General features: G+C 35.9%; 1 protein-coding gene across 1 annotated transcript in view; it reads right to left on the bottom strand.

Moving 5' to 3' along the window:
* VPS13A (vacuolar protein sorting 13 homolog A) overlaps window positions 1-27,142 on the bottom strand; it is a 255,636-nt gene that overhangs the window by 50,161 nt on the left and 178,333 nt on the right. Inside the window, 8 exon segments of the mRNA XM_030292769.1 lie at window positions 467-699; window positions 8,708-8,837; window positions 14,674-14,807; window positions 15,218-15,346; window positions 19,645-19,791; window positions 19,912-20,016; window positions 20,266-20,661; window positions 24,278-24,560. Coding sequence (XP_030148629.1) covers window positions 467-699; window positions 8,708-8,837; window positions 14,674-14,807; window positions 15,218-15,346; window positions 19,645-19,791; window positions 19,912-20,016; window positions 20,266-20,661; window positions 24,278-24,560 — 1,557 coding nt within the window.

The raw sequence follows: 27,142 nt of genomic DNA, 5'->3' as shown, positions 1-27,142 counted from the left end.
CAGGAATATTAAAGGAATAAAGGAAAGAATAAGTTTTACTCTAAAATGACTTACAGGGGAAATGATAAATTCAGTATCACTGTATTATATCTTAAAGTGTCAAGGTCAAATTAAAAAGTGATTGGCTTTATTCCTCCAACAACTATTTATGGAGGATCTATCCTGTATCTATCCTGTACCACCCACTGTGGTGGGTGGTAATGGAAAATTAAATTCTTCCTTATGACATGTTACATAAGGTATACCTTTGATAAGCTGAATAAATATAACTTTTTGGAAAGGTGAGAGAATCATCAACATAATACAGGATTTATAAAAGTGATTTCTGATATACCTTTATCTCAAAAGGTAAAAAAAATAATCTCAAAAGCATGTTTACAAAACTTTACATTATTTTAGATTTTACAGTCACCATTCTTATTAAGAACTAATCATTTAATTTTATCCAAATTTTAATGCATCTAACCTTGTAATGCCAATATAGGCTACTTCTTGCTTTGTGTAATTGTTGACGAGGGAAATTCCAACATCTTGTAAGGCCAACACAATTTCTTGCTCTGCTAACTCTGCTTTCTCACTTTCATATGTTGCTTTAAATACCCTTGGATCTTCAGTGAATAAAATAATGCGCTGTAAGCCTTCAAAGAATGAAACTAAATAAATGGTCTTTTTCCCCAAATTTATAGGTGTCATCATATCCTAAAACAAAACAACCAAAAAATAAAAAATTAGAGTTTGCTCTTAACCAACAGGAAATCTAGATTCTACAACTGAAAAATGAGAATGGTGACAGCAGCTCTTTCAAAGAACTGAATAAACTAAATGAATTAATATTGTGTAACATTTGGAAATTTACATAATTAAAATCATTTGATGTTAGCTCCTGTCATTATTATCATGAAGTTATTAATCAAGAAGATAGATCAACTATTCTTTGAACATCTTAATAAAATCTAACTAAATAGTCTTCCTTACAGGCTAATCAATAACAAAAAGTATTATTTTCTCTGCTTTAAGATTAATCAATGTGTTATATGTTAAAAAGTTGTTCAGTCAGAAATTTGTATTTCCTTACAGAGCTGAATGAAATAGGATAAAAAATGCCTGAGACTTCAGTTGCATGCTCTACAAAGCAGAGATATTCATCACAGGGTTAATTCTGCAGGAGGCCCTTATACATAAGCACTGTGTTGTTATCAGGGTCTTGAGGTTCAGTGACAAGATGAATACAGCAAATTCTAATAATTAACAGTGAGCCATGAATTTCTAGTCAGTATTCTAGTGAATATTCTGATTAACAGGAGATTTTAATATACAGTAGTCCCCCTTCTCTGTGGCTTTGCTTTCCACAGTTTCAGTTACCAGTGGTCAACCGTGTATTAGAAGCAGATGATTCTCCTTCTGACATATGGTCAGAAGGTCAATAGCAGTAATCTAATACTATGTTACACTGCCTACATCTTCCATTTCATTGTATCATGTATGCATTTTATCATCTCACATCATCATAAGAAGTAGAGCACAAGATATTTTGAGAGAGAGAGGGACCACATTCATATGACTTTTATTACAGTAAATAATTGTTTCATGTTACCAGTTTTTGTTGTTAATCTCTTACTGTGCTTAATTTGTAAATTAAATTTTGTCATAGGCATGTATGCCTAGGAAAAAGCATGGTTTATACAGGGTTTGGTATGAGCAGTGGTTTCAAGCACCCACTGGGGGTCTTGGAATGTAATCCCCACAGATGGAGGGGGGTGCAGAACACAGATATGTACACATTCATGTTATAATGCACTGATAGTAAAAACTGGAGTTACCATGAAGTCAATACTCAGGAAGAGTCCATCTACTTATAATACTTTCTAAAATAAAACATACAGCATTAAAACTACATTGAGAAATAAGAAAACTAATTTATTTCCAAATAATTCTGAAGTCCACATTTCCAAATTTTCTGTAGTGGGTTTCAGATATATCTTTATAAACTTTAGCTATCACTATGATATAAATATGCAAAAGTGCTAAAAGGTCAAATGAGATTATTTATATAAAAATACAGTATTTTTTCCTGAATAAGTTCTAATACCCAGGAATAAAAAAATTAAAATTAGGTCAATTATAGGCAGACCTCTCAAATACATTAAACAAAAAACAAGGCAAAACAAAACAAAACCTACGCTGGACACAACAGAAACACATAAGATAATGGAAAAATGTATTAATATGCTAAGAGAAAATAACACTCAACCCAGAACTCCTTACTCAGCAAAAATATCCTTCAGTGAACATAAGAGCACAAAATAAAAATGCCTAGAGACAGTAACTACTACATTTCACCATCAACAAGTACTCACTCAAGGACATTCTACAGGAGGAATGAAATACTGACAAAAAGTGATTCAAGACGGATATCTAAAGCAAGAAGAAAATGTTATGCAAATAAAATAGCACCTATTTGGAAGAAAGCATTTTATAAAATTCAAAATCCAATCATAAAAACCTTTAGTAAACAAAGAGTAGATGAGAATTTTTTTTTCATGTTCATTTTTATTTTTAAGAGAAAGCATGCACATGAGCAAGCAGGGGAAGGACAGAGACAGAAGGGGACAGAGGATCCAAAGCAGGGTGTGAGCTGACAACAGAGAGCCTGATGCAGGGTTTGAATTTATGAACTGTGAGATCATGATCTGAGCCAAAGTCAGACACTTAACCAACTGAACCACCGAGGTGCCCTGAGAAGTTCTTTTTAAACCTCTTATCAAACTGTCCTCCAAAAAAGGAAACACCAAATTTTGGTAAAGATTATATTTAAAGGTGAAATGTTGAAGGCATGTAATTTAAGGTAAGATAGAAGGCAAAAATATGTGCAAACACCACTTCAATAGTATACAAAGATCCTGGCCAGTCCAGTAAGGCAAAAAGAAATTAAAAATGAAAAGATTAAAAAAGGAAAAACAAAATCCTTGTTATTTGTGTATGACTGTCCATATAGAAAAATAAAAAACAAGTAATCAATATTAATAATTTAGTGAGTTTTCGGGATACAAAAATCAATACACAAAATGCCATGACATTCCCATACACTAACAAGTTTAATTTTGAAAAATTACTATAACTTACTGCCTTAGAAATTGATGAGCAGGTGGTCTTGGCCCAACCCTCTTGCTAAGAACAAGGGCTTTTTGCCAGACAAAATATAAAAAGGAAAACATGTCTGAAAAGACATAAAAGCTACCAAGGGAGTGAGAATTAAGATCTGCAAGAGAAAGAAAGGTAATCAAAATGAATTTTATATTTGGACTTGCTTTCTCAAAAAGTCAACTGCCATTTCTAAAAGTAGCAGCAGACACTGAGAAGTTAAAATCAGAAAAATACTGTGTGAAGCCTCATAGAAATGCAGAGACTAAAACTGGAGTACAGACACACCAAAAAAAAAAAAAAAAAAAAAAAGAAAAAAAGGGGGTCAACAGCTTAGGCTTTTAGTTGAGTCCCCCAGGGGCTATATTCTAGGCAGCAGGGGAAACTCAAAGTAGACCAGTCCTTTCAAGGACTGAAGACTAGATGCAAATCACTTCAACCCCGACTTAGAGTATGGTAATATCCCCCTTGACTAGTTGCCTGACAAAGGCAAAACCGTAGCTTCTCAAGAAAAAGCTAACACTGTACAGAGCCTTAAATGGTCTACGTCCAGCACACAGACAAAATTAAACATGCATAAAGAATAGATAGGAGTGAAAACTAAGAAAAAAGGAGAAAATTTAAAAGCATCCACAAGAGATCAACCAGATAGGCTTTCAAGTAGTTATGATTAACATAATCAAGGAATTATGTAATGAGATAGAGAATTTTGAAACAAAAAACTTCCACAGCAAAAATCCTAGAACTGATCATTTCTTTTTTTTTTTTTTATATATATGAAATTTATTGACAAATTGGTTTCCATACAACACCCAGTGCTCATCCCAAAAGGTACCCTCCTCTATACCCAGAACTGATCATTTCAATGAATAAAATTAACTCAATGGATGACTTCAAGAGTCTAGACATTGCAAGAGAAGTACAAAGATAGGTTGGAAAAAATATCCATACTGAAGGTCAGAGACAAAAGGATGAAGAAATATACAATGTAACATGAAAATCACAAGGGAGATGGTAAAAAGGTCTAACATTTACATAATACTGGAGTTCTTAGGTGAAGAAAAAACAGAAAGGCCAACCTTGAAATCTGACATCCAGCAAAAATATCCCATCAAAAAAAAAGGGGGGGAGGGCCAAAATAAAGACATTTCCAGACAAATGAAACTGAAAGAGAATTTGTCAGCTGTTGACCTGTATTAGAAAAATACTCAAAAGAAGAAAAATGAACACAAATGGAAACATGGAGATATCGGTTGGAATGAAAAATCAAAAAAAGGAAAACATGAGTTAATTTAAATGGATTGTTAATAAATAAACTATAAAAAAAAGGAGTGGGGGAGAAGCCTGGGTGGCTCAGTTGGTTAAACATCCAACTCCTTAACTCAGCTCAGGTCATGATCTCATGGTTTGCGCATTGATGGCACAAAGCCTGCTTGGGATTTTCTACCTCTGCCCCACCCCTGCTCATGCTCTTTCCCTTGATCTCTCTCAAAATAAACTTAAATAAATAAATAAATAACTGGACGGGGCACCTGGGTGGCTCAGTCAGTGGAGTGTCCAACTTTGGCTCAAGTCATGATGTTGTGGTTCAGGAGTTCAAGTCCCAAATCGGGCTCACCGCTGTCAGCCTGTCAGCACAGAGCCTGCTTCAGATCTTTTGTCCCTCTCTCTCCCCCTCCCCTGCTTGCACTCTCCCCAAATGATAGTAAATATTTAATTAATAAATAAATGGACTATTAATTGCAAAAAGCAATTAATAATACATCTTACAGTATTTAACATATATTTAGAAATAAAACATGTAAGAGTAATCTGTAAGACGACAGGAGGTAAACGGAGTAAGAGGTTTTTGTTTTTGTGTTTTTTTAAAGTGAGTGAGTTAGAGAGAGACAGAAAGAGACAGAGAATGTGTGCACGCAAGTGAGGAGGGGAGGGGCAGAGAGAGGGAGAGACAGAATTCCAAGCAGGCTCGATGCTTAGTGCAGAGGTTGATGCGGGGCTCGAGTCTCAGGAACTGTGAGATCATGACCTGAGCTGAGATCAAGAGTCTGACGCTTAACCAAGTGAGCCACCCAGGCACCCTTGAGGTAAGAGTTTTAAAGTCCTCATGTTATTGGGAAACTGGTGCAAGTATTATTTTACAGCAGGTTTTAGAAAGTCAAGAACGCATGTTGTGAGATCATAGGAAGCTATAGGTTTCTTTTAGTATGATGAGAACTATATGTTCCTTGCAGAACACCTGTAAGCTATGCTCATGGTCTGTTACAAGAGATACCCGCTATTGTGGAGTAGCATTTATAAGTCAAAAGTGGCTCATAACATACCCAAGTGAGCCTTGTTCCATCACAACAAAATGGTCATTTGAGCCAACCAAAGAGAATGCTTCCTAAACTGATGTGGAAAATGTCTGATGCTCCCAGCTGGCACACTGGGTCTACTGGCCTGAATCCTTCTGAGTAGGTGGGGCAGTTGCAAACTGTGGCCTATGATAGTTTTGTTAAGTTTAAATGTTTAAACCTAACAAAGATAGAATGGTAGGCATTGCAATATTATATACTAATGATGCATGACTAAATACTAAAATGATCCATCTACCAGGAAAATGTAACAATTCTAAATCTGTATCAACCTAATCACATACTTTCAAAATATAACAGCCATATTTAACAAAACAAAAAGATAAATGTATATATCCATGGAAGATTTTGAATACAACTCCACAGTAATGTACAAGCAAACACACACACACAAACTAATGAGCTAGAAGATTTAGAAATTAATAGACTTGAACAAAATGACTTATACAGAACACTGCAACCAACCACAGAATACATGTTCTTTTCAAATATACATGAAATAGTCACAAAAACTGACTACATGCTAGTCTTCAAAATCTATCTCAATAAATTTCAGAGGACTGAATCAGAGTGTGTTCTCAAATCACAGTGGAATTAAGTTAGAAATCAACAGACATTATTAGCAAGTTCCCATATTTTTAAAAATCAAGCAATGACCTAAGTAACCATGAAACCAAAATATAAAATATATTTTTGAAGCAAAATATTAAATATATATAAATGAAATTTAGGAAATTTTGAACTAAAGGACAGGAAATATAAAATACATAAAAATTTGTGAAATAAAACTAATGCTGTTTTTGAGGCAAATCTGGGATTTTAAGTGACTTCATATAAGAAGTGAAGAAAATCTGGGGCGGGGGGGTGGCTGGGTGGCTCAGTCAATTCAATGTCCCACTTCGATTTCAGATCAGGTCATGATCCCAATGTTGTGGGATCCAGATTTGTTTGGGGATCCATGCTCAGTGTGCTTAAGATTCTCTCCCTCTCTTTCTCTCTCTCCTTCTGCACCTCTCCCCAGCTCATGCTCTCTCTTAAAAAACAAAAAAAAGCAGGAAAATCTGAAAAACAATGATCTAGGGGTCTGCTATGAACTCAACTGTGTCCCCTCCCGCCCCCAAATTCATGATATTGGAAGTCCTAACCTCCAAAGTGACTCTATTGGATACAGGACCTTTTGGAGGTAAAGTTAAATGACATCATAAAGGAGGGGTTAGGGTTCTGATCCAACAGGATTAGTATCCCTATAAGAGACACCAGAGAGCTCACTCATTCTCTCCTCCACTATGTCGGGACACAGTGAGAAAGTCGTAATCCGCAAGCCAAGAAGAGTCCTCACCAGCTTCTCCAGAACCTCACCACATTGGCAGTGTGATCTCGGGCCTCAAGCCTCCTGAACTGTGGGAAATACATGTCTGTTGTTTAAGTCCCCCAGTCTAAGGCACCTTGTTAAGGCAGCACGAGCAGACTAATGGCTATCTATCCCAAGAATTTAAAAGAAATTTATCAAATTAAAACCAAAGAAAGATGAAAGAATATAATATAGATCAGAGAAGAAATTGGTGAAAATGAACAAAAATGTGCAACAGAGATCATCAAAAGAGCAAAACAATGGTTTTCTGATTAAAAAAAAACCATAACTAAGAATAAAACTGATAAATCCTAAGTAAAACTTATTGAGGAAAAAGGAATTAAAGCACAAATAATCTATACCAAGAATTAAAAAGAATCACTGTAAAAAAAAGATAAAAAATGGGTGTTATAAAAATATTGTAATCAATATATCAGAAAATCAGATTAAATAAAACACATTCTTAGAAAACCTCTAACTAAAATGACAGAAGCAGAAGTAGAAAACTGGATTGTCCTATATACAGTAACAAAAGAGAATTCATAATTTAAAACCTTCCTACAAAAACAACTTCAGGCAGAGATGGCTTGGCTTCACTGGTGAATTCTAGCCAACATTCAAGGAACAAAGCATACGCATCTTACATACATTCATTGAGAAACATGCGCTTCCAAACATGTTTTAGATGTCTGCAAACTTTAACATCAAAATCTAGTACAGACAGTACTCTCTTGTGAATACAGGCAGAAGTAAAACATTAAAACATTAGCAAGCCAATTCCAGAAACGCAAGGTTAGTCTAATATTTAAAAAAATAACCACATAATTCATCCCCCCCCAAATATGATTAAGTCCAGTTATCTCTTTAAAGAAAAAAATTAAAAGCATAACAACTGATAAAAATTCAATACTCATGGGGCACCTGGGTGGCTCAGTTGGTTGAGCATCCAACTCTTGATCTTGGCTCAGGTCATGACTCAACAGTTCATGAGTTCGAGCCCTGCATTGGGCTCTGCACTTTTGGTGTGGAGACAGCTTGGGATTCTGTCTCTCCTTCTCTCTGCCCCTCCCCCATTTGTCAGTATGTGTGTGTGTGTGTGTGGGGGGGGTCTCTCAAAATAAATGGATAACCTTTAAAAAATTTCAATACTCATTCCTTCATACATACACTCACATATTTTTATAAACTAAGAATAGAAGGCAACTGCCTTAATTTGATACAGACTATTAAGCAAAACCAAGCCTATAATAAACGATTAATGATTCAGTTCTCCCTCTAAAATGAGAGTGAGATAACCTCTTGCCCATCGATAAGAAATAGTAATCAGTGCTAAGAAAAAAGACATTGGAGTAGGGGTCAAATTAAGATGAATTTTGAAAGAGTAATAAAATTTTAATAAAAATTTCTGAAAGTCATTCAAAATGTTACTGGGAAATGTTTACACATAACGTTACCATTATAAAAAAAAAAACACTCAAAAACAAATTCTTCCATGGATCCCTCCCTAAATGATGCTCACAGAAGCCACACTGACCTAAAATGACTGTCATTACAGATAATGTATCAGTTCATGAGGCGAATGCTGAAAGCACCGACTCAACCCCAGTTTACCTTTTATAACATACCAGCAGCGAATAATGATGTAGACAAAATAGGACCCCTTCCGATCTTCAACATTTTTCATTAAAGTTTGAATGCTGCTTTTAAAATCTTTCGCAGTTTGTTTAGAAGTACAGACACAAAACAGTCCTTAAAACTAGCAAGGCTGACAGAGAATACCTTTAAAAAAATTAAAAACAAACAAAAAAACAAAAAAGAAGGCTGCTGAGAACACCATAATACTCAACCCAATACGTACATCCTTTTGTGTTACTTCACCGTGGCTTTTTCCACATCTCCACTTCAGCTTTCTAGAGCCCACTGGATCAGCCCATGTATAAAATACTGCTTTTCCAGGAGGGAGGGAATCTTCTATTTCACCGAGAGAACTGCCAAAAATAGTAAAAATATGCATTAAGTGCAAATATATGAATATATAAAGAACCCAAAATAATTCTGACTCCAGTGAGATTTGTGATAGTTCTGATTAACAGTAGATTGAAATTTTTTCCTTATACAATGAAAAAGAAGTTTTCTAAGAAAATAATGAGAATATTCCAGGAAAAGATTTGTCTCACTTAGAAAATAAAGATTTTCACGTTTTTGAACCTTCTTTGTGAACTTTTGTTTTAACACAAATGAACTGTTGGAGAAAATTATTCCAACTATTACCTATACTAAATCTGAGAGAATTTAATTGGTACCTCTTCCCTAAGTACTGGTCATATTCTGGCAAAAACAAGACAGCTGAATTATTTTTTAAAAAATCTTATGACATGGCATGTAATTCTAAGAAATTCAATCAGCTCACAAAATGATTCCCAGGAAGAAAAAAAAAAACTGGAAAAGTTACAAACCAAAGAAATAACATAATATAACTTTTCTGAGCTGAAGAAGCAGCTGATTCTGCAGGTTACATGACTGGGCATTGCACAAAATTAATTAAAACAGAGTACCATCCCACACATCTTTGTAAAATGTTGAATTTTTAAGAAAATAGAGGGAAACCTGCCCATAAACATGGAGGAAAATCACAGTTACTCAGAAAGGAATAAAAATAAGACTGGTCTCACATTTTTCTCTAATGGTAAATGCCAGAAAACAATGAAGCAGTGTCTATACAATTTTGAGACAAGAGGTTAGGACTTAAAATTTCATGTCAAATTGTCATTAATTTTCAAGAATAAGGCATTCTCGAACAAGCAATAGCATAACAATATTATCCACAAACCTTTTCTGAAAAACTAACTCTAAGACTTTTTCCAACCAAGCCAGGGATGGCTCAAAATAAAATCTGGGAATTGAGATGTAGGAGCACCTGACCGGCTCATTTGGAAAAGCGTCTGTCTGGCTCTTCATCTCAGGGTCATGAGTTTGAGCCCCACATTGGATACATATACTTAAATAAATAAAACTTAAAAAAAAGACTTGGGATGTAAAAATATTAAGCAACTAGTCAAATAAACTTGTCAAATGCCCCAAAAAAGCCCTGAATAAACACATTTTTAAAAAACTAATCATTTCATATTAATTTCAGTCAAAAATTCCAAATTATATGCAGAAGAAACTGGGAATTTGGAAAGAGAAGCTGAAAATACAAAAGTATTCCATATTTTGATGGGTAAATTAGAAGATATTGTTTCACTCTCAAAATTTAAAATGCACTGAAATCTTCAAGAGAAAAACAAAACATGTATTTTCCAAATCATCACGAGAAGAAAATAATCCATATAACAAAAAAATAGCAAGAATCTTAATTTAGTTATTAGAAGGACTAGGGGCGCCTGGGTGGCTCAGTCAGTTAAGCGGCCGATTTCGGCTCAGGTCATGATCTCACGGTCCGCGGGTTTGAGCCCCGCGTCGGGCTCTGTGCTGACAGCTCAGAGCCTGGAACCTGCTTCAGATTCTGTGTCTCCCTCTCTCTCTGACCCTCCCCCGTCCATGCTCTGTCTCTCTCTGTCTCAAAAATAAATAAACATTAAAAAAAAATTTAAAAAAGAAGGACTACAAATGGGTTAAAGATCTTTATTAAAAAATTATAAAATTAGACAATAACCAAAATTCTCAGTAAAAGAGTATTTAGTTATAGTGCATCTAAATGATGGAATATTGTGCATTAAAAATGGTGTTTTAAAGCAAACTTACATGCTCACAATGCTAATAAAAACAAGAGATGCAGAAATACACAGATAATAAATACACAGATACACAGTAAAATAGTGTGTAAAGAAATGCATCAAAATGTTGACAGTGTTGGGATTTCAGGATCATGGTTTTCTTTTCACAATTTTTCTATGGAATTAAAAAAATTGACCGTTATAATTTTTATATGCAGGAAACAACCATAGTAGTAACAACAAACAGCAAAGCCAAGAGAGGAAAAGCAGAGGAGACAAGTCTTATAGTTTTTGTTTATTCCATGAAAAAAAAATCAAATGTAAATGTAAACAGGATAAACTTAGTTTAAAATATTTAGAAATGCTTTTAATTCATACAAATTTTACTCTGTTTAACTCATGAAGAATATTCTTTACAAAAAACTTCATCTCAAATTTACCTTAGATAGGAAATTGTAATTCAAAGAAAATAAAGTAACCACAGTCCTCAGAATGTTAACTACACATGCACAGGCACACAGTTTTAAACTCACAAGACAATGCAATGTGACAAATGCTTTAATCTACATATGTAAAGGTAAAATTGAAAACTGGGTGCAGAGAAGCACTTGGGTGCCTCAGTTGGTTAAGCATCCGACTTTGGCCCAGGTCATGATCTCCTGGTTTGTGGGTTGGAGCCCCGCATGGGGCTCTGTGCTGACAGCTCAGAGCCTGGAGACTAGATGTCAGATTCTGTGTCTCCCTCTCTCTCTGCCCCCTCCCTTGCTTGTGAACTGTCTCTCTCTCTCAAAAAACAAATAAACATTAAAAAAAATTTAAAAAAACAAACAAACAAAAAACTGGGTATACAGATTAATGTAGTGAGGGAAGAGATCACCGGCAGTGAGAGTTTTTCTGGCAGAAAGGAGTACCAAAAAGGTGAAAACCTATGGAAAGGACCCAGGGGATTCAGGAAACAAAGACTTCAACTGGTCCCAAATATAGGGAAAGAGAAATGTTTAGAAAGGTAGCCTTGAAACAAATTTTACTGTAAAAGATATGGTAAGTCACTAAAAAACTTTAAACAAGAGAGACAGGGTTATATTTAGCATTTTTGGAAACCTACCTCTGGTGGCAAATGAGGGTTTAGTAGGGACAAGGCTACAGAGATGCAGATAAAAAAAATCTACTTGAATAAGAAATGCGGGGAGGCTGAGCTAGGATAATTAAGGGAAAGATTAGACAAGAGGAGATCTTTAAAAAATAGCTTAACTATGTGATTTATTAATTATGTGCTACTATTAATTATGAGACTATTAGAACTACTAGTTATTTGATAATTAGGAGGAGGTGGCAGCCTGAAGCTGAAGAGAAGTCTATGTTGGAGTAAAGATTTGGGGATCACTGGCACACAGGACTCTGGATTCAATATTAAACCAAAGTCGAGGTTCTTGATTTAATAACTACTTCAAATAATTCTAAGTTTAAATCCAGTGTTCATTACTGCAGATTATTAATTTCATAAATTTCCATGAAGACTGCAGTTTTTTTAGCTATCAGAATTTCAATATAGGATCACTTACTTTTATAATTACAACAGTGCAGTAGATAAGATTTCTAAACACTTTATATCTGAACTGGATAGAGATAATTGCAAGGGCAAAGCCACAGGACAAGCCTGAGAAGTCTCTATTCAGCTTCAGCCAGACTCAACCAGTTGTCAGAGAATTAAACTATGATGCCCTACATCGTTCACAGCATATAAGGAATTACTAACTTTGCTCCTGTGTATGGATCTAGAATGTTACCAGACATACACCATCCTTGAATGGATAAAGGAGATACTCAAGTCATTCTCTGTAGATTTTAATTCTATTAACATTGTATGGGCAAGGCTACTTGAGGGTACACGGATTGGAGGGCAAATGAGAAATTGTTTCTATTTCTTTTTGTCAGCTTTGATCAAATATTTTTTTTAATAATGCGGATAATCATAAAAAAACAGGGTTGCTCTCTCTCAACTTCTTCCACAAATGAGAGAACTGATAGGGCAGGAGGAGTTCTAGATATTTGCCAGTCCAGTCTTGGGCTCTAGACTCAATGCTTATTTGATTTAATCAGTGGTTAGAAGCATACATTTAAGCAATGGAAGGAAAGCATAAGTGAACTCAAATATGGGCCCACTGACAAGTGACAGCTGAAAACAAAAAAGCAGACAAAATGAATTTGAGAGCCTGGGACCAGTAAGAGAAACAAACACTAATTGAAACAAATGATACTAAGAGTAGTCTTGGAAAACCAAGATTTAAATCTAGTCTTTAAGAAGCTTAGAAATGTAGCAGTCCCTTCCCACACCCGTCAGCAAGAAGAAGGCATCTACTGTTTGCAAAAATCAGACATTTCAATATTCACATTATGTTCATTAAAAATAAGAAAAATGTGGGGCGCCTGGGTGGCGCAGTCGGTTGAGCGTCCGACTTCAGCCAGGTCACGATCTCGCGGTCCGTGAGTTCGAGCCCCGCGTCGGGCTCTGTGCTGGCAGCCCGGAGCCTGGAGCCTGTTTCGGATTCTGTGTCTCCCTCTCTCTCTGACCCTCCCCCGTTCATGCTCTCTCTCTCTCTCTCTCTCTGTCTCAAAAATAAATAAACGTTAAAAAAAAAAAAAATTAAAAAAAAAAAAATAAGAAAAATGTTGGGGCGCCTGGGTGGCGCAGTCGGTTAAGCGTCCGACTTCAGCCAGGTCACGATCTCGCGGTCCGGGAGTTCGAGCCCCGCGTCGGGCTCTGGGCTGATGGCTCAGAGCCTGGAGCCTGTTTCCGATTCTGTGTCTCCCTCTCTCTCTGTCCCTCCCCCGTTCATGCTCTGTCTCTCTCTGTCCCAAAAATAAATAAACGTTGAAAAAAAAAATTAAAAAAAAAAAAAATAAGAAAAATGTGAAAAACCAAGTTCTTGTGATAAACCCTGACATTTCTTCGCCAGATTCTACAATGACCAAATTTGCCATATTTGCTTCAGTTCTTACATTTTTCTTTTTTTGAAGCATTTGAAAGTAATTTATGCCACTAATCATCAGAGAAATGCAAATCAAAGCCACAGTGAGCTGTCACCTCACACCTATTAGAATGGCTATTATCAAAAAGACAAGAAAAGAAATTAAGTGCTGCTGATGATGTGGAGAAAAGAACACTACTGTACTGCTGGTGGGAATGTAAATTGGTGCAGCCGCTGTGGAAAATAGTATGAAGGTTCCTGAAAAAATCGAAAATGTAACTATATAATAAGATCTAGCTATCCCACTTCTGGGTATTTATCCAAAGGAAATAAAAACACTAATTCAAGAAGATACAGGCATCCCCATGTCACCACAACATTATTTACAATAGCCAAGACATGAAAACAATGTATGTGTCCATCGATGGACAGAGAAACTATGGTGTATAAATACAAAAGATTATTATTCATCCACAAAGGAGGAGGAAATCTTGCCATTTGTGACAACCTTGAGGGCATGATGTTAGGTGAAATAAGTCAGAGAAAGGCAAATACTGTATTCACTTACGTAAGGGATCTAAAAAGCCAAAAACACAACCATTAAACAACAGAAAAATATAAACGTGTAGATAAAAAGAAAAGAGTGGTGGCTGTTAGGGGTGGGGATAGGGTGTGGATAAAATAGGTGAAGGTGGTCAAAAGATGCCAACTTCCCAGTGGTAACACAGGTCATGGGATGGACTGCACAGCATGGAGACTACAGTTAGTAATACTGCATTGTACCTTTGAAGGTTGAGAAGAGAGTAAATCTTATCAGGAGAAGAAATCAGAAGAAGTAAATCTCATCAGAAGAAAAAGAATTTGTAACTCCATGTGGTGATGGGTGTTAGCTAGACTCATTTGTACATATACAAATACTGTATCATGATGTTGTGTTCCTGAAACTAGTATCATGTATAGGTCAATTACACCACAATTAAAAAAAAGTAAATTATAGATATTATGTCAGTTTTACCCCTTTATATGCCAGTATACCTTTTTTAAAAAATGAGAACATTGTTTTACATAGCTGTAATGGCATTATCAGTGCTATGTTGTTAAGAAATCATCATAAAGTCACTGTGTGATAATCTTCTTACCTTTGGTTGTACTGAACAATGTCACTCTTGGTGTGATTTATTAACAGGAATGTAGCTGCTCCATCATGATAATCTGAAAATCTAATAACTGTAGAATGTTCAGCCAAATTAACCTCTGCTATAACACCTCCAAGCTAGCAAAAGAAAAAAGAAAATATTCTTATGTGACCATTTTCCAAAGAATATTAACCAATAACGTTTAATAAGACTAGTCATAACTTAATACACTTTGGATGATTAAGAAAGCAGTTCAGGATTCTCTACTGCATGTGTGGGAAACCAGGAACCATCAGTACATCAGTATGTACAGATGGGTCAAATTCCAGATGTGGTACATTATAGCATTCTGGGCACTCTAACTTCCGGCTTAACAATTAAATTGTTTTATGTCTCCGTTTCCTTTTAGTACTTTATCCTTTTACAAAAAAAGCAATGTTTGTTCATTTTGGTGAAAGGGAAAAAAAATCAGACAAATAAAATTACTAGTAAGTATATAATAGTTTCTCTAATCACACACACATGTGCACACACACACACCACCCACCTCATCATCCAGACGCAATAAAATACAATTTTCTTGCTTGTTGAAATGTATCTTTTTGGGAGGGCCTTGATTTCTTTCAACTTGAACAAGCAGTGCATTAGAAGCATCCTCAGGCCAAAAGGGAATACACTAAAACATATATTACAAACATTTATTTTTCTTAAAAAGGTTTCATAATAAAGATTTCATCATTTTAATAAACCTATCAGAATAAACTTAAATCTCTTTCCACAATGCTCTGGCTGTTGCGTTGCTCAGCTAAACAGCCATCAACTGCCAACTTAGAGATGGGTCACCACCTCTGGGCACTGTGGATACAAGCAGTGAAGGGTGCTAAGTTGAAGAGGTATGGTAAGTGGAGGGTTGGCAAAGGGGCTTCAATGTGGTCCAGAGATCCGGAGGAGGGTTGAAAAGTCAGCATGTAAGCTGACCTGAGAAGCAAGTGATTGGCTTAAAACAAAGGGTACATTCAGTTCCTAAAAGTCATAATCAGGTTGTGCACACCATTTGGTAATTAAGCAGTAGCCAAAGTACACACAAAGGGTGAATCAGGTCATGTATGAATCCAAAGTCCTGGAAGTCAAATAAGAGTACAAAAGTAAAAGGGTTATCTGAGGTTTACATTAGGAAATAGGCTCAAAATCTTAAGGAACAACAGGGGCATCAGCGATCTGGAATCCAAACTAAAAACAAACAAGAGGCAAAGTACCGTGAGAGAAGACCAGACAACAGGAGCAGAAACAAAAGAGCTGGAGGACAGACAAGGAGAACCAGCACTGTCTAAACTGTTCCGTAAACCCTGTCCTTCTGTGATAAGCCCTAACCAGACTGATGACTTCACACATTTCAATGAGACTGTTCATGTGTCACACTCATCATCATGACATGACTTGCAGCAAAGCAGGAGAACCGGGATGTTAAAGCCAAGTGCATTAGCTTGTTAAGTCCATTTTATTCAACCCTAAGAGTTAATTAATGGAACTAGACATGAGACAGGATTAAGGCTGTAAGAGACTTAGAATGTTACCACCCAGGGCTTTTGCAACCTAGCAGGAACTTACATAGAAGAGTCAAAAGAACAGCAATACTTCACCGAAGCATATTTCCCATGAGGAACGGAGAAGACAAAAAATGATGCACTCTGAATATCCTCAAGCCTATTTTCTGGTAGACTTGGCTTAAAAATGTATGCTTTATGTTTACAAATAAACACTGCATCTTTTTAAAGAGTTATGTGCTCAAAATCTTGAGATTAGAGCAAGTGCTAATGCACTTGTCTTTTGTAGTAGGAAAACAGTGATCTAAGTAAGTTTAACAAATCAACATAGGTAATAACCATGAGCATGCATCTTAAGGTTGACCACTTTAGGCCATAATTATGATGTAAAAAATTTAAACTAACAAAAGAAAATTTATCTCAAGAAAAGCTGAAATTGAAAACAAAAAGAAACTGAAAGGGGGCACCTGGGTAGCTCAGTCAACTGAGCATCCAACTTCAACTCAGGTCATGATCTCATGGTTTGTGAGCTCCAGCCCCTCGTCGGTTTGCCACCGTCAGTGTAGAGGCTGCTTCGGATCCTCGGTCTCCCTCTCTCTCTGCCCCCCCCCCCTCAGAAAATGAATAAACATTAAAAAAAAGAAACAAAGTAAAATAAAAAGTTAGGCAGTTGTAATTGCAATTAATGTAAACATAAACTGAACAAAGACAGAGGGTGTAAAAGTTAGGTTTTTAAAAAAGCTAAGACCCAACGATGTTTTCTGCAACAGACACACAAATCAAGACACAGAACTGCTGTAAGTAAAACTACGTTAAGAAGCTACACCTAGAAAACATCTAAAGGACAACAAATCTGGAGTTGGTCATCTTAGCATCTAGACAGCAGGGCTCTACATCCAACAAATCAAGAACCTTAGACTTCATGAGCACCTGTGAAACATCTGCAAAAACACATCATATATTCATTCAACAAATATTTGGCAAGAGCTGGTAATCACTGATCACTGCTCGGAACCTGCCAACTGCTCTTCATTTCACTCGGGGCAAAAGCTAAAACCTTTGGAATGGCTCAAGAAGCTCTCCATGATTGCTCTTCACTCCTGTTACACCTTGTTCTCCACTACTTCCCCCTCTCCAGTAATATCGGCCTCTTTTGCTACTCCTCAAATATGCCAAAAATCCTTCCACTTTAGGGCATCTTCCCTGGCTGATCCTTCTGTCTCTCATGCTCTTTCCCAAGATACCCACATGGCTGAGGATTTCAGTTCCTGGCTAAAAATCTAGGTGCAGTTTTGCAGGTCACCCCATAGGCAATTACAAAGGCCTCATCTGGCAGGGCTACACTGCCCTCCTCTTGGCTGAGTAGGAGCACAGTCAGCATACAGCAGTATCAAGGACCCAGCCCTCACCTCCAGTCACGCACTTACACGTGTCGGAATTCCCACCTAAGTTCCCTTTATTCAGAGGCCTCTTTATATGGCCTGTGGCAGAGGCCTTTTTGAGGACCCCCCTCCAAGACCTCTCTATCAAGGACAGAGGGGGAAGCCTGCAGAGGCTTTCTCTCTCCTCTCAGTGTTCAGTACTTTTCTACTCTTAGCTCTTCCCCCCTTGTCATGGCTCATCCTCTAAGTCCATAAAAGTGGAAGAGCCTTTTGTTCCAGGCTCCCTTGACGGCCACGCGACCCCAAAGTCTGTGCTGATCCACCTGAACCCTGACCAATGCTGCTCCACACGGAAAGTGGAAGGGGGAGAGTGGGCACTTTCTCCAGGTTAGCCTCTTGCTGACACTATGGGAGGAAGTGACTAAGGGCTTGACAGTCATTCTCAGTTTGGCTTGCTGTCCTCCAGCTGCTCCAACACCCGGCAGCTCAGCTGAGCTCTTGGCAACTGCTACCTCCCACACTGCCTACATGTCTATTCAAATATGACCTCAATGAGTCCTATCCCTTGACCACCTTATATAAAACTATAGCCCACTGTGTTTGTTAGAACTCTTAATAATACTTCCTGTCTTATGCTCTGTCTTATTTTCTTTTCCCTGATTAGACTTTTCACCTTTAAACATACTATACATTTTACTGATTGATTATACCATTATTAATGTTTCTACATACTCCCAGTGAAATGTAAACTACACAAACACAGGGACTTGTGGTTCTGTTAACAGATGTATCACAAGGCACATGAGAAATACACACAGATATTCATTAATGAATGAACAGGCAGACTTCAAAAAAAGTGGAACTGCTCAAAGAAACATAATTATGCAAATAAAAACCTGAAAACTTAAATAGCAGTTTAGACACAGGAAAAGTAAAAAGTTATTAAAGCTATACATTTAGAATTTATCTAGAATGCAGCAAAGAGAAATACATAGAAGGAAAATAGAAAAAAAATATATATATAAAGAGATATGGAAGAGAGAATATGGAAGTCTAGAACATACTGATTAAAGGCCAAGAAGAAACCAATGGAAAAACAAAGGAGATGCAGTATTTAAATAGAAAACAGTTGCAAATTTTACAGCAAGTACGAAATAGATCTACAAATCTCAGAGGAAAGCATCTCAAGCAGGACATATAAACGGAGCCCACACATGGACAAATGGTAGTATGACAGCAAAACAGACAAAGATCATGAAGGCAACTGGGAAGAAAAATAACCTCCAAAGGAATAACAGAATCACGGCAGAACTTTCAACTGTAGTGGAAGCCAGAAAATGGTGGAGTAAAATCTAGATATGTTGAGAAAAAATAGAATTCATTAACAAGAGAAATTATCATAAAAGACGATGGTAAAAATTTTTATGGATAAACACAAACTAATGGCATTAGCTCCAAAACAAGCTCTAAAGGAAAATCTACAGAACATATGTCAGGAAGAATGATCCCATCAAGATGGTTTGAAAGCAAAAAGGCACAGTGAATAAAAACAGCAAATAATGTCTCTTAAATCCTAACAGATTTACAATAAAATTTCTTCAAAAGCAAAATATTCCATCAGGCAGTCTTTTTAGAAAGCTTTTATGCAGAGGTCTAATAGCTAAACATGGAACCGAATAAAAATTTCACTCCTAAGTCACTACCGTCTTCTTAAAATAACTGGCTTAGCTTGCTCTATAAAGGCATTCTTAACAGCTTTATGGAAAGAACAAATCATTTCCTACTTTTCACTGCATTTATACTTTATCTAGTCTTCTTCTGTGTGCTTTCACTGTTTGGTTACTAGTTGTTAAATATCTACTTCCCTTATCAAGCAATACATTCCTAAATGACAAGGTTTGGTTTTTAAAAATTAAGTATCTAGAGCCTGGTACAAATAAAATGGAGTGTGGGGGGCAAATTAAAAACTTACAGAGTGGTTTCAGGTATTTAACTTCAAGTAAAACTCAAAATCCAAAGAGGTACATTTTTGACATTCATCTACCCACCTGCTCTAAATCAAGAGAGAGCCATTTATCATTTCCCTCTTCAGCCACTGATATATGGTATTTGCTTTTGTTTTCAATCATATAAAAAGGGGTAAAAGTCACAATTCTGGTAATGTTAAAACTGCTGAGGTCTATAGTGACACCAACCTAAAGGGAAAAAACAACATTTCAAAAACTGTTACATTACCGCAACATCCTAATAAAAATTAAGTATTTGATAGATATAATTTACATACAAGTTTCTTGAGGAGCAAAGAATGAACTCACTTGATACTCCATTTTCAGGCCTTTACATTTAACAGCTCCATGACTCCCAACAGTATCAATTGAAAACTGATCTGACAATTCACTATCAGTTACCATAAGCTGAACCTAGAAAAAAATTTCCAAATACATTACAATTTAGATATCTTTAAAAATTCCTAGGTAAATTGATAAATTTTTTGCTTGTTAGCATAAATATTACGTTAATGCACTAAACGTTTCTGCATACTAAAATCTAACATTTTAACCTCAAACATATAAATGTTATTCTAACCTGTCTCATAATGTTCTTCAAAACTTTAAAAAAGGAGTGATAAATAGCTGAAGAAAAATGAAAGTTTAAAAAATCTTACATACCTTATTGTTATTAAAAAAATGCTTTGGTTGAAAAGAAAAAAGAATGGGTTTTTTGTAATTAGGTGGATGCTTTCGATGAATTCCATCTGCTTTATACTGTAACATTCGACCAGTTTTATTGACCATCCAATAAGGACTATGAAATGCCACAACGGTCTGGCCAATATTGTAAGTTACATGGATAGCAATATCTAAATCAGTCTTTTCTATTTCTGTAACACAGGTGAAATTGATGAAACTAATATCTTGCTGATTAGGTTTTATACAATATTCACTTTTCCAATCATGATTAAGATAGTCAAGTAATTTTAAATGTAGTCTGGCTTTATCCAACTGCGCAGTACAAATATGGGCTGACTGTCCTTCATTTAGAGTATAAACTCTGTGTTCAATCCCCTGTAATAAAAAAAAATACAGTAAAATTTTAAATGTGTCAGAATAATATGCCAAAAACCTCTCTTTAACGATTGCAAATGGCATACACATAATGCTTCTGAAATACCTCTGTCAGAACAGGTCAGAAGACTTATATTTGACTTCTAACTCTGCCAAATGTGTAAGCTTCTATAAATTATTTAATCTGAGACTTGAATTATCATATTTATAAAATGGTCTAAACCCCAACTTCAAAGAACTATGAGGATAAAATTAAATAACATAATGAAAAACTATGCCGAAATAAACATTATAAAGCACTATAATTAGTAAAACATTAAAAAAATCTTATCCACTAGTGATTTTAGTTTTGAAAACTACCAAATAATGAAAAATGAAAAAAATGATAATAATCCAAAATAAGCAATCCTAACTAATTTCTATTTCTGCTTTTTAACAATCCTTCATCACCCATTTCCAATCACTGTTTATACTACACCTTACGTCTCAAAACTGTTCATTTCTCTCTGTCCACCCTTCCATGACCTTATTAGTTCATGTCTCTCGCTTTAGTCTCTTAACCGTTCTTGTCCCTTGTAATCCTCCCTCCATACCACAGCTAAATTCTCTTTTTAAAAGTTTATCATATCCTTTGGAAACTAGCAAACAAAATGTGATCCCCAAAAGTACCAAATTAAAAGTCTTTGAGAATGTAACACACATAGATAGTTCATCACCAGTTTTTCCATCATCTCTAACCTGATTCCTTAGTGTTGTTATAACAAAGGAATCTCTTAAAGATTTTTAATTACTTAAAGCAAAACTAATGCAAATTACTCATGTCTGACATCTTAGTTAATATTCCACAAAATAAGAACAGTAATGGTTGGTGGTGATGTGAGAGAGGTAAATAAATTGCAACCATAGGCCTGTCAGGCATTATGCTGAATCTTTTACAAGCATTATCTAATTTCATTTTCCCATATACCCATTATACAAGTTTTATTAATATCCCTATTTTATGGACTAGGACAAATGATATAAAAAGATAATACAACTTGCTTAAAGACATAAAGCTAGTAAATGAAAGAGGTAGGATTCAATCTCAAATCTATCTGACAGCAAAGTACAAATTGTTAACCACTATAGTATCTGCCAACCATATGGAAGCGATACCCTTAAACCATAGATCTGTTAACTCCGCCCCCCCCCAATTTATCAGACAAGTATAAACATATAGTAAATCCCAACAATTATTAATAGACCACTACAAAAATAATTTCTAGACTACAGTAAAGAACTACCTTCTTATATTTGATAAGCATGGCAAATAGAATGTTTACTTAAAAACTACACTGTTGGTGAAAATGCAAACTGGTGCAGCCACTGTGATAAACAGTATCGAGGTTCCTCAAAATTTAAAAATAGATCTACCCTACGACCCAGCAATAGCACTGCTAGGAATTTACCTAAGGGATACAGGAGTGCTGATGCATAGGGGCACTTGTACCCCAATGTTTATAGCAGCACTTTCAACAACAACCAAATTATGGAAAGAGCCTAAATGTCCATCCACTGATGAATGGATAAAGAAATTGTGGCTTATATACACAACGGAATACTACATGGCAATGAGAAAGAATGAAATCTGGCCTTTTGTAGCAACGTGGATGGAACTGGAGAGTGTGATGCTAAGTGAAATAAGTCATACAGAGAAAGACAGATACCATAAGTTTTCACTCTTAGGTGGATCCTGAGAAACTTAACAGAAGACCATGGGGGAGGGGAAAGGAAAAAAAAAAGAAAAGGTTAGAGAGGGAGGGAGCCACAACACAAGAGACTCTTAAAAACTGAGAACACACTGAGGGCTGATGGAGAGTGGGAGGGAGGGAGGAGTAGGTGATAGGTATTGAGGAGGGCACCTGTTGGGATGAGCACTGGGTGTTATATGGAAAACAATTTGACAATAAATTTCATATTAAAAAAAAAGATGGAAAGATCCCTGTTATAACAAAAGAATCAGATGTAATCTGTTAAAACAAAAAGTACTTAAAAGAAAAAGCATCTTTATAGAGCATAATATTCTTTTTAGAAAACAAACATAAGAGGGGTGCCTGAGTGGCTCAGCTGGTTAAACATCCAACTCCTGCTCAGGTCATGATCTCCCGGTCCATGAGTTCAAGCCCCTCATGGAGTTCTGCGCTGATAGCTCAGAGCCTAGAGCCTGAAAGATTCTGCGCCTCCCTCCCTCTCTGCCCCTCCCCCACTCACATTAGTGCACACGTACGTGTGTGCATGCACTCTCCCAACAATAAAAACATAAAAAAAAGTTTAAAAACACTAGCATGAGAATAATATGTAGGGTGTTGTTTCTATTTGTCTAATATTTTAAGACGAATTCTCACACTTGTTTCAAAAGTTAGTGTCCATCTTTTAAACATAATAAATGAGATACACATGAAAGAAAAAGATTAAATATATATACACAGGCATACCTCAGAGATAATGCAAGTTCAGTTCCAGACCACAACAATAAACCAAATACCACAACAGAGCATGTCAAATAAATTTCTTGGTTTCCCAATGCATATAAAAGTTAGGTTTACACTATACCATAGTTTATTAAGTATGCAATAGCATCATGTCTAGAAAACCATGTACACACTTTAATGCTTTATTGCTAATAAACATTAGCCATCATTTCAGCTTCCAGCAAGTCATTATCACTGATCATAGATCATAACAATTAATAATGACAAGTCTGAAATATTACAAGAGTTACCAAATGTGGCAAAAAGATACGAAGTGAGCAAATATTGTGGGAAAAATGGAGCCAAAAGACTTGCTTGACATAGGGTTGCCATGAACCTGAAATTTGTAAAAAAAAAAAAATGGTTTCTCTGAGAAGTGTGATAAAGTGAGGTATGCCTATATTCTAAACCTGAAATGATTATTTTCACCTGAACCACTACTTTCAGATGATGTAATTACAGGCAGTTTTTAGTATCTCTTTTTTTCTGAATTTTCTAGTATATATATATATTTTTTTTTCTATTATATATATATATATATTTAGGCAGTTTAGGTTATATATATATATATATATTTTCTATATATATATATATACGATTTTCATAAATGATTTTAATTTTTTTTTCAACGTTTATTTATTTTGGGGACAGAGAGAGACAGAGCATGAACGGGGGAGGGGCAGAGAGAGAGGGAGACACAGAATCGGAAACAGGCTCCAGGCTCTGAGCCATCAGCCCAGAGCCCGACGCAGGGCTCGAACTCACGGACCACGAGATCGTGACGTGGCTGAAGTCGGACGCTTAACCAACTGCGCCACCCAGGCGCCCCATGATTTTAATTTTTTAAGTGAATGGTATATCACATTTGTGCATGTAACATATTCAATTTAGCAGCCATATTTCTAAGGTAAATCATGGCAAAAACCCTCTTTTTATACAATATGATTGAAGCATTTCTTTTCCATTTGAAGGACAGCTGGACTGCCCATTCACCAGTACTATTAATTCGTATGAGAACATTTAAACATTGTTTTGTTGCTCATAATGTTAAATAACCAAAGCTACAAAATCAAAGACAGGAAGGCATTAAAAAAACTCTAGAATACCTCTATATAATAAGCAATTTTGTAAGGAAGAAGATTTCGGAGGAGGATAGGCGGCCACAAATGCATTATGTATGGTAAGTCCCAACCATCTTCTGAATACACGGAGAGAGATGCCAAATTATCTTTTTCTGGGACAACATTAATAATAAATGGTTTCTTAGCAGCGTTTATAGATCTACATATCTTCTTTAGAAGAGTGCCTTCATTTTTTATAATTTCTTCAAAGTCAATTCTTTCACACACTTCATAGTCCTCATCTTCTGGCTTCAGAGAAAGAGGTGATCTGTGTAAAGGATTAAACAGTATGCTTTAAAATGCTTTAAAAGAAAACAAATTAAGTGATTACTACTTAGGAACAATAAAATTACATCACTCCCTGCTCTTGTAATAAATTTTTATATTCCCCATTCTTCTTAGAGATAGGGAAGACAGACCAATGAATGGATGTTTTCATAACTTTCTAAAACTAATCAAATTAATTGGCTCTTAAGAGGAGAATATTTTTCAGGGTACCTGGGTGGCTCAGGTGATTAAGAGTCTGACTCTTCATTTTGGCTCAGCTCATGATCTCAGTTTCTTGAGCTTGAGTCCCACATCGGGCTCTGCGCCGACTCTACAGTTAAATCACTACCTTTTCAATGTTAATCACATGAAAGCTTTCAAATAGATACGTAATTGCTGAAACACTGGGCATAGTTGCAGAAGTGGTTGCAAGAAAATCATATGATTAATCTTTATATTTAAACATCACATTCTGTTTACATTTGAACTATACTTTAGGCTTCATCATTTTTCAAACCTAACCTGCCCAAATATAAACACTTAAATATTTTTGTACTTCTAAAACCAATCACCTATAATTTGACACTATCCCTTGCAGATGAACAACTTGTCCATACTATCTCCAAACCAGATTGTCTGAAACTCCAGTCCTGTAGTTTTAAATACCCAGCACACCCTTCTGTAATGATGTCTGATGAGGACTTAAATTTGCTAGATTGAACCCTAAAGTGTCCATACCACTTCTCAGTGTGATCCTTTCAGGGAACTTCTAACTACTAGCACTCTGGACTATAAAATATTAGACTTTTCCGTCTTCTTTGACATACACATAAATCTAATGATCTGTCAAGCCCATTATCAGATTTAACCTGTTTTATTTCTACATTCTCTATGACTTTCATTCTCTTTTCTAGTCTTTTAATACTTAAAAATAAAAACTTTAATTTTCTCTAAGTTAAACTAATGCCAATAAAGTCATCTGGATTATCAAAACCTTTATTGGACCTATTATTTACGAGATGGTAAAACTGGAAATAAACAAATGAATAAGTCATTCTTTACTCTTAAGAGATCCCAATCAGGTGGGGGATGTAATGTTAAAAGAAAACTACTGCACTGTGATAGGTACAAAAACCGTATGTACACAGCAGACTGAGGGCATGCAAGTGTGGTTAAGTCTTTCTAGACAGTTGCAGAGCATTTTCCAGAGGTGAAAATTTTGCCAAAACGCTTTGTTCCGAAGAAAAGACTTGAACTGGAGAAACATGCAAGGTTAAAGCAAAGTTTAAGAAATGAATAGGAAGAAAACACCAGAGAAAGATGATCAATGGTGAGAGGTTCTGAATGAGAAAAGCTGATGGGGTGAAAGGTCTTGAAACATTAGGGTACCAGATGTTCTAAGAGAAGAGGGAAGAAAAAGATGACATGAAAGATAAAGATGGGGCGCCTGGGTGGCTCAGTTGGTCAAATGTCTGACTCCTGAACTCGGCTCAGGTCATGATCTCACAATTTGTGACTATGAGCCCTGCATCGCCTCTGCGCTGAGGCACGGAGCCTGCTAGGGATCCTGTCTCTCCCTCTCAAAATAAATAAACTTAAAAAAAAAAAAAAAAAGATTAAGATAAAATTTATATAAATGAGGGAGCAAGTACCTCAATGTAAACTTAAACAACGTTTCAAATGTTACATTACAACACATATAGGACAATCAACTCCCAACTATTCCTTATAGTCACTTACAAACTCTGTGCTTTCAGGCCTCCTTACTTTTATTCACCCAATTCCTCCCACTTAACACTGCCCTTCCCTGCTAATCTATAATTATATTTTATCTTTAATGCATGTATCTCGCCCAGGACTCCATCATTAAGACCTTCTTTGTTTTCTGTAGTTTTCTGCAACTTTTAACTGTTCTGTATCTCTACAACCCACTGTTTGCTTCCTTCTGTATTTACATAATGTATCAATCTCTCAAGGGTAGTAGCAATGCCCAACTCATCGTAGCATTCCACACCAGTGCCTTATACACAGCAAAACACTTGACATTTTTTAAATGAATTAAAGAATCAGTATATTTAAATTCTCCAGGGAGAGGTAGCCATTTGTTAAAGACCTCATAACTTAAAATGTAAGTGTACCTTTGTTAAATATAAGACCTCAAAACTTAAATGTAAGTGTACATCTCAGAATTAGATTAGACAAATACCTAATGTGAAATACAAGCTGGTTCATCACTAATAATTTTAATTAAGATTAATTAATTTCCATTTGACAAGTTACTATTTTACCCCTGAACCAGAAAGTGTAAAAATACTCTAAAACACTTTTTATGGACAGAGTCACAAAATATACAGCAATCGTTTATTAAAAATAAAGCAGAATGCCATTACCTTTTCTCATTCAAGGACAAAAGGAGTTGAAACTTTTTACAGAAATTTTTAAACATATCCTACATGCTATCTTTAGTCTCCTAACCCACCCAAAATCTTTCCTAGAATAAGGTCAGATACTATGAACAACCATTTTGTTGTTCTCTCAACAAGAGAATTCTTGCCCTCAGCAAGTCTGAACTAAGCAATAAAA

The sequence above is a fragment of the Lynx canadensis genome, chromosome D4, assembly GCF_007474595.2.
Source record: "Lynx canadensis isolate LIC74 chromosome D4, mLynCan4.pri.v2, whole genome shotgun sequence".
In the NCBI taxonomy this organism is placed as follows: domain Eukaryota; kingdom Metazoa; phylum Chordata; class Mammalia; order Carnivora; family Felidae; genus Lynx; species Lynx canadensis.
Note: the sequence above shows the minus strand (reverse complement) of the source record. Positions and strands in the feature narration are given on the sequence as shown.